The 18,880-nt window shown below is 40.1% G+C and overlaps 1 protein-coding gene and 1 long non-coding RNA gene across 5 annotated transcripts in view; one reads left to right on the top strand and one right to left on the bottom strand.

The window, feature by feature from the left end:
* LOC125455224 (uncharacterized) overlaps window positions 1-18,880 on the top strand; it is a 74,274-nt gene that overhangs the window by 26,118 nt on the left and 29,276 nt on the right. The window lies entirely within an intron of this gene.
* The window catches only part of LOC125455222 (forkhead box protein N2-like), a 73,371-nt gene continuing 59,557 nt past the window's right edge, over window positions 5,067-18,880 (bottom strand). For all 3 annotated transcript variants that reach the window (XM_048536949.2, XM_048536950.2, XM_048536951.2), the window contains one exon: window positions 5,067-13,367. In XM_048536949.2, the coding sequence (XP_048392906.1) occupies window positions 12,872-13,367 (496 nt within the window). In that variant the 3' untranslated portion in view covers window positions 5,067-12,871. The remainder of the gene's footprint in view (window positions 13,368-18,880) is intronic.

The raw sequence follows: 18,880 nt of genomic DNA, 5'->3' as shown, positions 1-18,880 counted from the left end.
TAAGCTGTTGCCTCCTGGGAGACATGGGATACCAACTAAAGATCTGACTGCTTACTTCGGTGAGGAATCCTACCATGAAGGTACAGAAAAGGTAATAATAGTAGCCACCTCACAACACCAGCAATAATGATGGCAAACTTGCGCTAGATTCCAGTGATTTGACAGATTAGATGTTCCCTCAATATGCCCCAGCATCAATCTCCAGAATTGTGCTGTACGGTGTTCTTTATAACATGATACTGCAGCGTGGTCCGGTGTCCAACAGTGGAAATGGTTAAGAACTAATCAAGTATGCTGGGAATTTTAGTCAAATTAGCTTAAATTCTGACCTCAGTTAAAACAACGGCCAGGACATGTTAACCTGTTCTGTAAGCTGTGACCCGAAGTTTCTTGTGTTGACCAAATAAGGCAGATTTAATGATTGTCTGTAGACATACTCGCACCATATTACCTTCTTTGAAGCAAGGAATGTTATTTATGACTTGGTGTAAACATTTGTGAGTTATTTACCAGCAAACACATTGGCTGGCATCAAACATTGTGATCAGGATTTGGTCAATTCAAAGGCTGAGTTCCAGAGAAGTTTCTGGAAAATGCTGACATTTTATGATAAAAGTTAGCAGAACAAAAGATTTCTCAGGAGTAGACTTCAAGACCAACATTTGAGAAGTACGTGTCCTGAAGTCATCTTCAGAGAAGACAAAGCATCATGAGTCAAGATCTACAGTGAGAGCAAAGTTGGTCACATCACTTGAATTGGGGGTTGTATTTGTTTCAAGACAAACTTAGAGTTAACATCATAGTTAGAGTTAAATGTGAATTAAGTTAGAGTTAGGTTATGCAAAGTTAATAAAGTGAGTCTGAGTCAGATCCCTGCATCTTGTCTGTCACACAAGAGAAGAATACCTGGGTAAAAGGTTTGAGTACTCCTTTCAGGCAACAGCAGAGGACTGAAGCTGGTACCAGAACAAGATGGAGAGCACCCGGCACCCTCCTCAGAAACTAGAATTTGAGTTGCCATCAGTGTCTACAACCATATATCTGGCTGTGAGGAGAAACCTGCAACATACTCATCCAGGCACACTTTGCTTGAAAGGTGTGCTTACAGCAATCTATCTATTCCATCAAGAACTCTGTATCATCCCACCCTGCAACCTACTCCTTCATGCAGTCAACCAGCAAACTATCACATCAAAGGCTTTTCTTTTCATCACAGCTGATCATTCTATTCACAGAAGGAAAGTGACCAGGGTGAATGGGGGATGGAACAAAGTAAAGACCTTGAGGATGAATACAACACATCACTCATTCTTTGATTTAAATAAGAACGTTATTTGAAAATTTGGGCTGAATCTTGCATTGTTTTGATGAAGATTTTTGGAGAGAGTTTTGCTGTGAGGTACAGGGAGATTTCACACTGTATGTTACTAAGTGAGACGTATTAACTACATCCTCCACCCCTAAGCAATCCCTCTCATCTGTTTCTATCCCCATTTTATCAAGCAATATTCCCAGAACAACTCGCCACTTACTGAATATCCACCGAATGATAAGCCTCCCCTGCACACTGCAGCATCTCTAATAGCCTGTTGTGCACTTAGACAAAGCACTATGGTCAGAAGATGGCCTGCACAATTCATCTCATTTGTCCCAGACAAAGTGAAATTGACACCCCACTTTGTGGGCAGGAACCTGGAAGTCCTGCTAAACAAAAGGCAGAAGTTGAACATTCTCTTCCCCAAGAAGAAGCTATGGAGGCTGTGCAGTCCATAGAATCAGGTTGCCACCTGACTCAGTGCAGTCTTAGCTACCTGGAGGCATGCCCAGTGGTTTAGGAAGGTAAATAACCTTTTGCACTCATCCAGTGTAAGTGCCACAATTTTCTCTCCAATACCTCTCACTCACTCTAACTTTGTTCTTCTAGCCACCTCCCATCACACCATACCATTCTGACTATTGCCTGCAACGTCTTTTCCACTTGCCTTCACAACCCTCAAATGTCTGGCAGCACCAACTGTGCACACCCTTCCTTCTGTGGCAACCGCTCACTTAATTAGGACACCACCCAATTACAAAGTAATAGGTACGCCATCCACTTCCATCCTACTCAGTATTGCCTGTCTCTCATTCTAGGAAAAAAAACAACCCACTATATTGCAGAAAGACTCAACGAATGCCTGACATTCATGTGCTCACCCCATATGTAGAGAGAATCTTGACTCTGACCACCAAGTGGCTGATTGACCAACTATTTCCAAGCCCCTGGACTGATATCAAAGGCTTCCATTATTTTACTGTGCCAGGACCTCTTTACTTTGGCCTGACTGAGTACTTCTGACAAACATAACAAGTTTCCTAGCGTTTTGTAAGTGGTACCTGGCGAAAAGGGCAAAGTGCAAAAAGGCAAAACAATGCAAGACAGGATGCCACAAAAAAAAATCTCAGAGTGAGTGAGTGCAATGAAATTGATTACAAATGTACAGCCTGGTTAAGTACATAAGCTAGGTGTGTGTGCCTGAGCACAGTGTCCTTTCAGCGGTGTTACAATGAAAGTGACTGGTGCAGATCAAGGCACAGCACTGAAGAATGGAAGCATATCTTAAGGACCAGAGCCTTGCTTTTGGGTTCTTAAGCTGGCACATGTTGGATGCCAGTGTTCATGTACATGGGTTATATGTGGCCAGTACCCAAGCAGAAGGGTCAGTGTCCAGCACCGGGTTCCTTTAGCTCAAGTGGTAGGCTTAAAGCACCAGGTACTTGCTCTGACTCCCATGTTGATAATCACAGAGTCTAGTTTGTTCAGAGCATTTATTATTATTAGCAAGCTGAATATTAATGAGAGGGGTTGTGGTCTTAATAAAGTATTTAAGAAGCTATAATCTCCCTTAGTAATTTGGCATTGTTCAGCAATAGACATGTCGTTCAGACCCCTATAGAAGTTTCACCCATTGACATCTACTAGGCACCTAACTGAATCCCTTTATGCAATTAAGATCTTCCTTAACAGGGTTATATCTATGTAGTATTACTTCTATGGTTTAGGCAAGACATGGTTGCTATTCCCTTGCTTTGACACACACATGCCCATGATGATATCCTTTAGATTTTAGAGCTTGTGAGGCTTCTGTCAAAGACTGCTTCATCACAGAAAGAGACTCTTTAATTGAAGCAAAAGGCAGCTATGACTAAATGGAAGGAGGGAAAGGCTGAGTGTGGTATTTTGAAGAGTCTGCATTTCTGACTTCTCTAATTTACCTTTCAGACTCACCTGCAACTCCCTGCTGGCCGCAAGTAGTCAGTTGTATGCCACTGTTGCATTAAACTACCAAGCTGATGCTTTGCTTCATCGTCAGTAAACTTAGAACCAGAGGGTGCAGGCCAGCATGCACTTGGAAGAGGGGGTGTTGAGCAGATTCTGAGTGATGGTCCAAGGTTGCAGAAAGTGCTGTCTAATGGAAGATAACTTTTAAGTATGGTTTCTGCATGTTAGCGACTTGGACGTCCCAGCATAGGCCAGAACTTCCTATCTGCCCATCCCTAAAACTTTGCATTTTACCCAAGCATTAATATGTAATTAACATAAAAGAATATAATCTAGTAGTAAAACCTACATTACCACCAATCAGGAGAACCTCCCTCTTTTCAGCCTGCTTTCCGCTTGCTAAAAGAAGTTAAAATTCTACCTCGTCTCCAGTACCTAGCCTTGCCAGTATGATGTGTTGCTCACCATGTGCATTTCTATTTGTAACACCAGACTCTGGAAAGTGCACAGGTGTCAAAAGATGATATCCTCAAAGAGCTGATTTTTCCTCCGTTTGCTTCCCCACTGCTTCTATCTGATCCAGCTAAGGACCTGCTCCAAAGGAAGAACTTAGAATCAACCCTAAAGTCAGATGAAAAATTGGAACCAAATGTAACACAAGATTATGACAGTTCAGTTATTGGTGAAATCAGTTCAATGAGTGATCATTAAATGCCAAGTGGCAGTGCACCATCTCTGGATGTCATCAGGAACTAAATTTTATTGGGCTGGTTCTGTTAGTGAGACAAAAAGCCCAGGCTTTTGGGAGAGTCAGTACGATTCTGTGGCAATAAACTGCAACCATCAAGGTTCCTTCCATTAAGGGCATTGATTTTCGGACCTTCAATTCCAGCAACATCTTTTTCAAAACCGAAACTCCATTTCAGTGAGTTTTGGTTAATACACAGCTATACGAATCCAGTTTCCTACATTAAGAATGGGCATCATGTTGGACTTGACAGCGACACTGACACTCCATGATTGAATTTTTTAAAAAATAACGAGTTCTTGATTTCAGTAAATTTGCATTGTAAGGTCAGCTACTTCCACATAAAGACTAAATATCACTAGTTTAGCCTTTAAGTTTAGTGATATTTGTGTTAGTTACAGGAAATACCTCTTCATAGAGACGCACAGCATGGAAACACACCCTTCGGTCCAACTCGTCTCTGCTGACCGGATATCCTAAATTAATCTAGTCCCATTTGTCAGCATTTGGCCTATTTCCCTCTAAGCCCTTCCTATTCGTGTATCCATCCAGTTGCTTTAAATGTTGTAATTGCACCAGTCTCCACCACCTCCTCCAGCAGCTCATTACATACATGCACCACCCTCTGCATGAAAAAATTCCCCTCAGCCTATCATCTTGATCTTGAAAGGCACATGGCTGACCCAAAAGAATTCAAGGATCTGGAAGAGGTATCTCTCTACATGGATGTGCAGACTGTAAAAAGACAGCATTGAAAGCCTTTCCTTCAACAAAGTGTATACACCTCCTTAAAGTTAGACCTTACATTCAAGAGGCTTATGTCATGGGATCTCTAGCAGTGGATATGTTGTGTGAGCAGAAATCCAGGAGCAAATCTGTTAAGAATAACTCATGCTGACCAATGATTTAAGTATATGCACAGCTTTAGGAAAACCCAATGATTATAGTCAGCAACATACAAATAAAAAGAAAATTTATTTAACAATACCATTTGTATGCAATTTGCATATCTTTGGCAAAAATAAACATTTATAAAAACATTTTTATGAACACAGAGTAACATACATGATTTTGTTGGCATAATTAAACAGTTTTATAACCAGTTGTAGGCTTTAAGGATCAGATTGGAAGGTGGTTTTGGTATGATCCGCAACTGGTGTTCAGAATGTATTTTGAAACACCAATCACTGAGCACTTCCAATCTGCTTCTCTCTCCCCTTCATCATACATCCAGTAATTTAGTGACATATTTTTAAAAAACTAGTTCTATTGGCATTTGAACTATTTAGCGTGTAACTTTTTTGGTTAGAAATTATGTGAAGAAGTAATATAGGAATAATTGCATTTTGCATCTGTACAATTCTATTTCATCTTCTGTATCAGTTTAATTCCGTAATATGTAACTACCTGAGCACCAGTCAGGCATACATGCAGTACAGCAGTGGAACAAAATGTAAATGACATGATGTCAGCTCAGGCAGAACGTCACTACCAGTTTAAGAAGTGAAAATACGTACAACGTTATGAACCACCTTGGGATAAACAACACAACCTCTACTCCTCAGACTTTGCTCACTGAAATCACCAATACAAATTGTACTAATTTTGTCTAATATTACTTCTTAATAGATAATATTATTAGAAGAGGTTTCATGGTTCTTATTCCACTCTAAAATGGACAGTGTTTGAGAGAAGTGTTAACCACAGTTGGAAACTAGATACCAAAATTTCACAATCAATGTAAATCTGTGGATTTTCACCCCCCCAGATAGTGCTTCTGTTTTTAAAAGCAGACAGTTCATAATTTAGACATTGTCTTAGGTAAAATAATTAAAAATCCTGTGGATTACTTGAAAGGCAAGAACAAAAGCCTCAAACTTGTCACAATACCTGGCTGGTGGCAGTGGGGTGGAAATGATAACAGAAGCAGGAGTGAATAGTCATTGTCACGAGAGCTGATTTTGAAATGCATTTATCCACGTCAAGTGCATGTTGCTTTCAAGGCCAACATTTATTGCCTATTCCTAAATGCTGTCAGGGAAGTGGTAGAAAACTGAGGTTTTTATTTGCTGAAGTCCTCATGCAGTCAAAGTACCCCCAAGGAGTTCCAATATATTGGCTAGAAAATGAGTGTTTAAGATAGTGGTTGGGCTTTAATGGGCAAATTTGTCCTGGAATGTATCAACTTTCTTGAATGGTGTTGGATATGAACTCACCCCTACAAGTGGAGAGTATTTCTTCACATTCCTGGCTTATGCCTTGTAGGTGGCTTTGGGAGGTGACATACTTGCTGCAGAATATTTAGTTTCTATCTTGCTTTTGTATTAGCAGTAGTTACGTGCCTCCACCAGCTCTGGTCAATGATGGAAAGTCTTAGCTATTGACAGTGGGGGCTTTCACAACGTCAAGGCGGTAGTTAGATACTTGTTGGAAATGTTTATCGTCTGGCACTTACATGGCACAAATGTCAGTAGGCACTTAGCCCAGGCCTGTATGTTGTCCAGATTTTGATCCATGCAGATACAGGCAGTTTCATTATTTTTATTTGTTCATGGAATGTAGCTGTCACTGGCTAGGCCAACATTTATTTGCCCTGAGGACAGTCACACAGTTTCACATAACTATGGGTTTGGAGCAATATTCCCGCTAATGATTAACTGCTGCACGGATCTCTGAGTTCTGTGCATGGCAATGGATTTGGAAAGCTGAAGTTAGTGTGTCAACACAGCATGCAGTGGGTGCAAAACCTCCCAGTGACTGCATGACCACACAGCTTGGAAAGGATGTTAGTCTGGGGTTTACATGTAGGCCCAACCAGGTAAGGATGATAGATTTCCTTTATTCAAGGACATGAGTAACATTAGTGGGTTTCTGACCTTTTACAACAATTGGCAATGGTTACATGGTGACAATTAGACTAGCTTTTTTAAAAATTTCAGATTTTTATTGAATTCACATTTCACTATTTACCATATAGTATTCAAACCCATATCCTCAGAACATGAGCCTGGGGTTCTGCAATACATGTTCATAGATATTACCACTATTCCACCATCTCCGCTTAAGACAAATTACAAATTAAATTGACCACTTCAATCTCACAAATATTCCCACTTCTGTCCGTGGCTGTAGATGAAAGGGCTTTGAGAACTGTCCTGAGGAATTCTTCGTGAGGTTTTTAATCTCCAACCATCACAAACATTTTGCTTTCTGCTAGCTGTGATTGCAGCTAGTGGCCAGTCTCCTTTCCATGGAGCCTGTAACTAAGTAAATATGGTTGCTTTTGGCCAGTGAATTCTCAAGTGTGATATCATCTCCTTCCAGAGCAACAACACTTGTTGTGTGGGCTCACACAAAGAATCATTCTTTCTGCAATGTAAATAGAGGAAGACTGATGGTTCCAATAATATGAACTGCCAACTTAAGTTGAGAAAGGGAAAATAGGCCCAAATTTAATTTAGATACTCCAATATGATCACCTCTATCCACTGTCAATTGAACGTTAGACTTCTGAAGTCAGTGTAAGAAACACTGACACTCTTCCATTTTATATTACAACAGTCCCATTTTTACCTTGTAGTTGATTTGCACACATCTCAAAACGATTCATTTACTTCAATAATAGCAGAGGGTATGCCCACCCCCAACACTGGTTTAGAAAGAAGTTGGCCAGTTCTATCTTCTCAAGCATTATCTGTGAATTCTCAGCATAGGTTTCACACCAGATAGATATTGATCTGATGATCAAGATGCAGTACAAACCTGGATTTACAGTATAGAAAAATCAAATTTGAATATTTCAAACACTTGAAGTGGATCAACCACTGTTCTAAACACCAATAGAACTGCATTCTGCATTACACACTACATTGAAATTAGATGCCACTAAAACAAGCTCCTCTCAAGGGAATGCCTGCTAAGTAATGGTAATATAAATTATTTCATTGCTGCCTCAGTGGTTTATGAAAATAGCATGTAATTAAGTTGCAGTGAATTAACTGATATCAGCTGGAATCAGTGTCAGTGCTTGTGTTCTGTGTAAGAGAAAAATGAGTTATGGTTCACCTTCACCTGTTGTAATGTGCAGATCTGGTGCAAGCAGGATCAAAATTATTAAGCAAGGGTTTTGTAATTCTAATCTAGGAGGCAATCAATGGCTTTAGAGGGTGGTAGGAAAAAGAAAATTGTCAAAGCCATGTTTCCTGTTTTTTTTTTTGGCTTGCCCTGCTGGCTCATCTGCTGAAATCGCTGCTTGGTGGAACGGAAAATGCAGCCCACGAAATACTGCCATTTCTGTTTTATTTTTGTTCACACATGTTCTGCCTAAGTGAGATAGTGGACACATATGAAAAAGCCAATTCAGAGAAAGAACTTAGTATCTGTCCTGCTCTCAACAACCACACATTATATGTTTTTAATGCGAAAACAATGATATTCAAAGAAAGTAATACATCATTATAATTGAGAAATAATTTGCTTGGAAATTCCAAATTGACTAACCGGTAACAAAAGGTAAGCATTACTTTAAACGCTGTTATTTTATTCACTGCACAGCTATTTTAAAATTTGAGAAGGTTCAAACATTTTATTTGAACATTATTTATTATCTTTATTCAATTATTACAAATGCAAGAGAGCTGTTAAAAATTTAGTTCAGATAATTATGTTTCAGACAATTTATTCACCTGGCCACTATTCAGTGTGCAGCAACAATTATTTGTATATATACGCTTTGTATCAGGTAAGGCATCTAGCCAGCCAAGCAATAGTGAGTTTGATATTGTGTGCTGAAAGCAGGATTGTACTAACCAATGGAATAAATTCCAGCACAAGACTCGGCAATCTGCCAAGTGATATTGTGTGTGTATTCTATACCAAACCAAGATAAAATATATTAATATGGATTTGTCAATTAACATGGACATTCTCACTTGACGATAAGTTTCTGAACATCAACACTCAACTGACTTATTGATTATTGGCATTAACAATCAATTGCTGGTGGCAGTTGAAAGAAGGACAATGACAATGGTTAGGGATTTGTGCTACTGCATCTCAGTATACAGGAGAACAGTGTCATATTTGCATTTTTTACAGTTTAGGCAGATTGCTGACCTGTCCCTTTATAATTAAAGAAAAATTGTTCGCTTTAGAAGATGATGCTGAGCATACAGACCATAGAAAGTACAATTCGTGAAAATGAAAAGTCTGTCTATGGCAACTTGCCATCTAACTTCTCTCTTCATTCAAGTATGAGTGAGAGTTGAAAAAAGACTAACTCAGGAAATTAAGTAAATGAAAGCCATACTGGCAATCATCCTGGCTACTGGATAAAGATGTGTTGGTCTACACAACCAATGTTAGCGGGTTATTTGCTTGTATTAAACATTGCAGTAGGCATACCTCACTAGATTTTCTTTTTACATGGAAACACTGCTGAGCAATTCAAGATCAAGATCTGGCAAACAGATTATTGACAGGAAATGACTCTTACCAAAGCAGTTTGGGCAAATGATGCAACATTTCATATATAAATACAAAAGAAAATGCTCCATCCTTTCTGAGATAATGGGAACTGCAGATGCTGGAGAATTCCAAGATAATAAAATGTGAGGCTGGATGAACACAGCAGGCCAAGCAGCATCTCAGGAGCACAAAAGCTGACGTTTCGGGCCTGGACCCTTCATCAGATTCTCTTTCTTGGTACAGTGTACCTATAATGGTCTTAAGAAATTTTATTTACCTTAATAGATCTCATATCCTTCCCTGGGAGCATGTCAGCATGAAACTATTAAGAAACCACAAACTTCAGCAAAAAGCATACCATGATGAGCTCAAAGCAGAACACAATTTTAAAAATATACTTTGTTTTGAAAGAGAAACAAATTTATTCAGAAAAGGCATTACCTAGTAATGGCAAATAGCCCATCATCCCTGTACAGTCCTATTATAACTTGTATACTGCTACATGACCAGTGAGAAGCAGATCGATGTGTGCCAGCTGCCCTGTGCTTATTTATATGAAAATAAATTGTGCATTATACCTGTATTTTGCCACCTGAAACTATTAGTGCCTATTAGGCTTCCAGAAATCTCTGAAATCAAAAAGAAAATCACTGGAGCAAAAAAATGAATCTTATGAAGGGCAGAAGAATCTTTATTAATGTGGCACCAATTAGCAGATGTTAAGTATATGCTTCTCAAAATTAGTAAGCAGGTATCCAAAATTACATGGTTTACTTAAGTTAATATAGTTGTGTCCATGAAAAGCATTGACACGACGCACTCTGAATTTTGGACTTGTCAGATTTTTACGAAGTAGACCCATACATCTGGGAGTCCTGCATATTTTGGACTTTGATTTTAATACCCAGAGAATTTCAAGTAGAGCAGAACAGTGACTGCTAACTATATTCATAGGCCTGAATTTCTGGCCTATGGAATACTTCCCCAAAGAGCTACCCATTTGAAATGGGTAAAAAGCAGTACCCAGCTGGTAGGTGGCACTTAGGCATCCAGGAGTAGAGATATTTGGCTAGTTGGCAAGCAGGGAGTCATGTGGAGTCTCAAATAGAAAAGTATGCAGTTTTCATTGTGGGGCATCAAAGAAGCACACTTTGCTTAATTTGAGTGCCATCTGACCACTGCAGATCTGAATCATGCATGATGAAAAAGTGCAGTGACTTGCCTTTTCAAGGTCAAGTTAATCAGGGATTTGAATTAGTGTAAATTACAAAGTTCTTGCCTCGTTCCAGCGAACACCTCATGCACCAAACTGCAATGACCAGTTAAAGTAGTACTTAACAAGAATATTCTTATAAAGCAGAAGGTTCCAACTTAAATAACCAACTATGCACATCCAGCAGATTCTCATTCAGGGGTGGGTAAGGCTTTTCCCCTTACTGGAAAAGTATAATCACATGATTTATATTTGGATGTTTTACATGGAGATCCTGCTTCAGTAAGTGGAAACAAATACATTACTGTTAAAGTTTTACTATTCCATCAAAATCTTCTGCATGTGGCTCTGGTGAACTTCCAGTACAGTAGACGAGCAGTATTTCAGCAGTAATTAGCCAAGTGAAGAAAATGAATACATCCAAGCCCATCCCACTGCATAAAAATAATACATGATTCTGAAACCATTGCCAGTATGCAGGACCTATTGAATATTGTGTTCATGAATGCACTTCAACTCGACTATGATACCATATCACAATAGTGTGGTGGTTTTTGACTCATGATAGCTAAATTGCAGAATCAAGGATTAAAATTTAAGAACTGCCCAAAAATGCAGGGCACAATGTTAATAAACTACCACAACGTTGATTCTTTTTCATTTTTCTAACTGGGGATTTTCCATTGTGGTGTGGGAGAAAAAGTTCTGGTGGGAATTCTATTGATTTCACACTATTTCGGGCATTAGTAAAGCCTGGCAGCTGGCAATCTTTCCATCAACTTCAACAGCTGGAGATGGAAACAAAACATTCATATAAGAACATAGCTAACAAAAGAAGCAAACACATTTAAATATGCTACACAGTCCATGTCCTCACCAGTGGATTCAAAGGAGGTTATAAGTCATGAGCATAAATATCAGCTTGAGTCCAGCATGCAACAGCAATATACCTCAACACATTATTTTCTTCAATTAAAAACAGCACGGTGACTTTCTGTTGCATTCTGATTTTAAATCTAAATTGTATGCTCAGTGAAATTTAGAGGTATTGTTCACTCACATCATGGTAATCCAATCCTCTTTGATGTTACCACTAAAGTACGGTTATGATAATCACTGCAGGCCTGTCCTATCACATGACTCCCAGGAAGGTGATTTAAGGTAAACAATATTTCCAGTTTAATATCATCAACTGTGGCTACTGTTTGAACAATTAAAGTTACACTGTTAATTTTCTCCCATCAATAATTTCAGAGTTCTCCAAATATCATGGAAGCACAAACATTGATGAACTTTCAAAAAAAAATTTCATAAAAACTGCATAGCAAAGTCAACTTCATTTTCTCTTGTTTTAAATTCTTTTTTCCAATGTAAAGTGCAACCTTCTCGCAGCCTCCACCAATTTAGCCTGGGGAGCAGTTACAAGGCATTATAATTACCTTTGTTGCAAGGAGGGAAAAATACACAAACTTTCCAGTATACTGAAACACCTGTTAATGACCCATATAGGAAAATACGTGCATTTGGACATCATGAAGGACTAAGTTGCCTTCCTGCAATATTCCACATAGTCGAAAAATTATTTGAGCCAGCCTGTGCATGAGAGATGGTGCTTAGAGGGCTCCTTTTGTTCGTGGAATTGTGCCCGAACACCTGAGAATGTTAATTAATCTAGGAACATTGACATACCATTAGTGATATTCAAGGTTCTCTGAAAATGAAGGAAACCATATTCAAGAGGGAAAAATGAGAGAGAGTCAACTTCTTAAATATCACTAACATATTAGGATGAAAAATACATTGTATGATCTTCAAGATGTCTAAAATATTGCCAATCCCCATCACCCCTTGTCAACCCGGAACACTTCAGTTATTTTCAAAGAAAGCTTTATTTTCCCCCACTTTTCAACTGCTTGAAATTTTACCCAATAAAAACAGCCTGAAGAACCACTTCAGCATACAGGCTGATCCAATGCATGTGTTGGTTGCTGTAAAGTTCACTTTTCAAGAATGGTATAACCGATGGAGAAGTTCTTGTCTCTGAAAGGTGCAAACAAATGGCAGTTAATATTCAAGGGCAAACACTTCAGTCTTCATATGGCTTTTTTCTTCCTTTTGAGAAGGAGCTCCATTGAAGTATATTGCCAAATGACACACAATGGCAGATGTGAGAGGAAGCATGCTATTTCACATTATGTTTTTCATTTCTGCTTTTTCCTGGTTTACTGACTAAAGAGTCCAGGCACATATGGATTCCAGCAAGGTGCAAAAGTGAACCAGCAGCTTCCTTTAGCTCTTCATCAACTTCTTGCTGCACTGTTCTGCAGCTTTTTCCAGCCAAACGTAGCACGCTAGTGGAGTCTTTTCCACATCGCTCAGATTTGTAGACACTGGCACCCAACAAGTTATTTGACTCATTCTCACAGTCATCTACCTCAGACTCCTCATCACTGTGGAAGCCTTCACTTCCGTCACTCCCGCCACGACTAGCTTTTGAAATGAATTCATAAGATTCCTCCACAGAGGAGAAGGATGAAACACTAGACCTAGACTCGCTACGGTGAGACACGGTACCATTTGCACTATAATTGTGTTCTTCTTTAGGATCATTATTGATCACTGGTAAACCAGACAAACTCTTGCTGTCTTTCTGCGATGGAGACGTTTCCACATTCTCCCTAAAACAGGAAATCAACATGTGAATTAATGTAATTTGAAATTTGTTAACTTGGTGCTTATTTTCAAAATGCTTATGCAAAGAACAATAAACTCACTATGGATTCAATTAGCACAAGTCAATCTATCGACTATCCCTATCTCAAAAAAGCAGTAAATGACAATAAACTCCTACTTCATTAATTTGCTTTTTTAGAAAGAGAGACACCTGAAATGGATGATAGGATGTTATAAATTATGGCATACCTCAACTTCTGGAGAGCTTTTGATAAAATTACGTACAGCAAATCACACTGTGCAGGGCTAGTCTCCATCAGGGAAATTTCAGTATGGTCTTTCTCTCCTCCTCTTCCTCATTCACGTACATGTATACGTACATACACACACACACACACACAGCCCAAGGTGTGACACCCGACAAAAGGGACAGTTCATGTTAAGTTATTACTTAAACTTAATCCACACCATTTTAGGCTAAGTAGGACACAAGGATAGGTAGGGTTAAAAAGTTGTGAAGAGGAATCAAGGAGGATGAAATAACTCCATAGAGGGCAGTATCTTGTCAACAAATCATCCTTTATTTACATGTGGAAAGTCCTCAACACTGATCCAGCTTTCTCAGAGCCAACATTCAGTGAACAGAACCTCTGACACTCCTGCTTATATCTGTCAGCCAGGGCTCCTTGAGTGGATCAGATTAACAGTCCCAATCAGGGAACTCCTATTTTGAGAGGTCCATCTGGCTGACCTCATTACAATCACTACTTTGCTCCGCCTGAGTCTAAGGGCATAGGCTGGTTCTCTTTTTTGTGGCTGCTCCTCGGGCGTTTTCACTCTTGGTCACGTTTCTCCAACTCTGCCTCTGTTACAGGTAACATGTAATGCAAAATAGCTTGCCTCTTGCACCTGGAACTTCTCAGAAGACAGACATTCATTTTCCTCTTCAGGAAGCACAGGTGGCAAGGCAGAATCATCCTGTGTGTCCATCTCAGATTCTGAGGCATCTTCGACGCATGACAGAGAGGGAGAACCCACAGGTTCTGTACAGAAAGGCAGTTGAGGAGCCAGACATGTTTTGCTTTCACTCTGTTTGCAAGTTTGCAGCTTTCATGTTGTCCCCACGCTTGGTCAGGACGATCGCAGTCACCCAAACTTCATACGTCACTGGACCTGACCGCGTGCGTGTGTCGACCATGCCTCTTACGCATGCAGGGCCATTCCCGTGGTTCCTACACTAGACTTTGTCCCTTAAGTAAACTGTCTCTCCTTGCTTAGCAGAGTCTTGTATCCAGCACTGGTGTTCCTGATGCCGATTCACCCCCAACCTCAGGAAGTTTGTATTTAACTTGGTGCAAATCTTCTCCCCATTAGCAGCTCTGCTGGTGCTATCTCTGTAATTGCACGAGGGATGGCCCTACAATTAAATAGGAACTCAGTTTGGTATCTAGTGATATTGTAGACTGTTTCTTTCAGCCTGCCTTCAATATTTGGACTGCTGTTTCTGCCCACCATTGGATGATGGATGATATGGAGCTGTCCTTGTACGATGAACTTTAGGAAATACTCAAATTCCTTGCTGTAAATGATGGCCCGTCATCCGTAACCAACACTTTTGTTCCGTGTATTGCAAAAGATGCACAACTGTCATCGTACCCATGCTTGGCAAATAAACTCTTCGCACATCCAGCTAGTTTGAATGGGCGCAATGACTAAGAACACCAAGTCTGTGACAGGACCTGCATAGGCGACGTGCAGGGTTTACCCAGCCATTCCCACAAATGCGGGAGAGCTGCCGGCAATATTCTTTTGTCTTTGTTGGCACTCTGGACACTGTCCCATCAACACAACTACGTATGCATCCAATCCTGGCCACCAAACAAAACTTCTCACCAATATTTTGGAACCCACTGAATTGACCCTAGTGAAGTTCAGCCAGTATCTATTGGCGACCTCTGGTGAAGACAATCACTCTTGCTCATTATAATATGCCTTCCTCTAATGTGATCCAGTCTCCCTGGGTCCAAAAAGCTTTAAATCTGGTTGTGATGAACCTTTGGCATCTCACATCACTAACAGCTGTTTTTAGTTTTGCCCAGACCATAATCTTTCTGCATACAAAGTCTGATATCGACAGCTGCGACTGAAAGTGTGTCCAGAAAATTTAAAACCATTATGGACTCATCAAGCGAGCTTACAGATGCTTCATGACCAGTATTGAAATAGTTAAAGATAACATTAAAAAGAGATTTTTGGTCCTATAAAAAAACTCGTTAAATTCAACCACTGTAAGATCAAATCATTTATAGACCGCTTGGCATAGTGGTATTATCACTGGACTAGTAACCATGACTCAGGTATTGTTCAGGGGGGTGCGGGGGCAAATCTAAATCCCAGCAGTGTAGATAGCAGAATTTGAATTCAATAAGATCCTGGAATTAAACATTTAATTGTGACCAGGAAATAATAATTGGGCGTTAGAAAACCTCTCTAGCTCACTAGTGTCCGTTAGGGAAGAAAACTACTGTCCTTACCTGGTCTGGCCTCTATGTGACTCAGACATCTTAACTGTGATTGACTCTACTGTCCACTGAAATAGTCTAGCAAGCTACTCACCAAGAAAAAGTCTGAAAAAGTAATGAAATTAGAGAGACCACTTGGCATCAACTAAGGAATCAAAAACTGGGGATGGTGTCAAAATTAGGAGAGCTGCCTCACAGCTAATCAAGCAACAGCTTTACACAGCCATACTCACAGAAACAGACACCACCATTACCATTTCTGCATATGACCTGTCAGCTAGCAGCAGAGATGGTAGTACAGTGATATACAGTTGGGAGAGAATTACACTGCGACTCCTAAATATTGACACCAGACCTTAGGAAGGCTTATGTCATCAACTCAAACATTAGCAAGGAAACCTCTTGCTGATGACCATGTATTATGTGCCCTCAGCTGATGAATTAGCACTCGTCCATGTTGGACAATACTTGGAGGAAGAAGCACGGAGGGTGGAAAGGGTACAGAATGTGCCCTGGGATGGACTTCAATGTCCATCATCAAGAATAGCTTGGCAACAATACTTTTGATTAAAGGACAAAGCTTCCAGACAGGGTCTGAGGCAGGTGACAGAGGAACCAACAAGTGGGAAAAATATACATAATCTCATCCTCACAAATCTGCCTGCCACAGATGCATCTATCCAAGATAGTATCCTCAGCAGTGACAACTGCAAGGTCACATCTTCACACAGAGGACATTGTCCATTGTGTTATAGAGGACCATGCTAAATGGGACTGACTTCAGACAGATCTAACAACTTACGTCGAGGCACCCAAGAGGTGCTGTGGGCATCAACGGCTGTAGAATTATACTCCCAACACAATTTGCAACCTCATGGCTCAGCATATTCCGCCGGTGTTCCATTACCATCAAGCCAGGTTACTGACCCTAATTCAACAAAGAGTCTGGGGATGAACATCAGGAATAGCTTGGTTAGCCTTCTCCCCCATACAATGTAAATATTTAACTACAAGAAGGCAGTTTGCATATGACTGAGACTTTTCATGAGCTGTTAAATATGGAGAGGCTTCACCCCTAATGTCATAAGTGTTTAAGAGTTTAGAAGGGCAAGCTAGCAGCTGCACTAAGTGTTCTTAAAGAAGAGGTGTCAATCTGGTGAAGCTATAAACAGGACTATTTGTGTGCCAAACAGCAAAAACAATAAATGATAGATAGGGAAGAGCAATGAGCTTGGCAGTAATGAGTTTATGCACTTTTCATGGATACTTAAAACACATTTTCTGAAATCCAAGGGTACTTGATCCACTCCAAAGGACATAGAACATAGAACATAGAACATTACAGCACAGTACAGGCCCTTCGGCCCTCGATGTTGTGCCGACCTGTCATACCAATCTCAAGCCCTTCTAAACTACACTATTCCATGTACGTCCATATGCTTGTCCAATGACGACTTAAATGTACCTAAAGTTGGCGAATCTACTGCCGTTGCAGGCAAAGCGTTCCATTCCCTTACTACTCTGAGTAAAGAAACTACCTCTGGCATCTGTCCTATATCTTTCACCCCTCAATTTAAAGCTATGAGCCCTTGTGCTCGCCATCACCATCCTAGGAAAAGGCTCTCCCTATCCACCCTATCTAACCCTCTGATTATTTTCTATGTCTCAATTAAGTCACCTCTCAACCTTCTTCTCTCTAATGAAAACAGCCTCAAGTCCCTCAGCCTTTCCTCGTAAGACCTTCCCTCCATACCAGGCAACATCCTAGTAAAATCTCCTCTGCACCCTTTCCAAAGCTTCCACATCCTTCTTATAATGCGGTGACCAGCACTGTACGCAATACTCCAAGTGCGGCCGCACCAGAGTTTTGTACACCTTCACCATAACCTCTTGGTTCCTGAACTCGATCCCTCTATTAATAAAAGCTAAAACACTGTACGCCTTCTTAACAGCCCTGTCAACCTGGGTGGCAACTTTCAAGGATCTGTGTACATGGACACTTCACCCTATCCAAAGGGGGACCTTACCTTCTCCAATGATGCTCTGGAATCAGATTCAAAAGGACACCATACCACTCCAAAGGGATAACCAGATATTCTGGCTATCCAGAGGAATATACAAAAATCAGATTTGTTCTTACTAGATTGACTCTGCACACTTGACGTTTTACAATTCAAGACTCCAAAAATCCCACTTGAATTGGAGACAGTCGGTGACTTAAATGGCCAGCTGCTTCAGTAAACTATCCAAAAGCAAATCCAAACATGGCCCTCCTAAAAATGGGAAGTACTGTGTTTGGAGCTGTGACATCCAATTTCTGAGCTTAGCTGTAATTATTGCGTCAGCAGAATGTCTTTCCATGGAGGTGGAAATGGTATATCAGTCTGGAAAGAGATTCTCCATACTGGCAGAAATGCAGGGCCTAGTGTCAGAGAACTAAGAAGACATGAATAAAGATTGCAGAAACTTGAGCTTTCAGTATCACAACAATGGGATTTAGCTGGTTTGTAATCAGGTGAATGCAAAGGTAGAAGATAGAAAAATTATTTTCAACCGAAGTGCACAATTAGGATAAAGAACGAAGACTCACACTTTTATCTCCCAGACCCACATACAGAAAGGAATTCAAGATAGGAGTGAACTATAAGCCTAAGACATTTTTACAAAGAAGAACCATATGCTACAGTACGTTTACAAAACCTTGCCATCTGTGATAATGGGAACTGCAGATGCTGGAGAATCCGAGAAAACAAAGTGTGGAGCTGGATGAACACAGCAGGCCAAGCAGCATCTTTAAATTAAACCTGTTAGGATAAAACTTTTCGGGCAGATGATTGGAATGTATTACTTGGCATGCCACTTTTGCTTCTAAGTGTAGAATTCTCTGTATAACAAATTTTTATTGAGAAGGAGGAGAGTTGATAGTTTGCTAAGTACAAAAACCATTTTCCTGAACAATTTGTTACTATTTTGACAAAAACATACAAATGATTATA

This window comes from Stegostoma tigrinum, chromosome 9 (genome assembly GCF_030684315.1).
Source record: "Stegostoma tigrinum isolate sSteTig4 chromosome 9, sSteTig4.hap1, whole genome shotgun sequence".
NCBI classification, from domain to species: Eukaryota; Metazoa; Chordata; class Chondrichthyes; order Orectolobiformes; family Stegostomatidae; genus Stegostoma; species Stegostoma tigrinum.
This window is presented reverse-complemented; position numbering and strand designations above follow the sequence as displayed.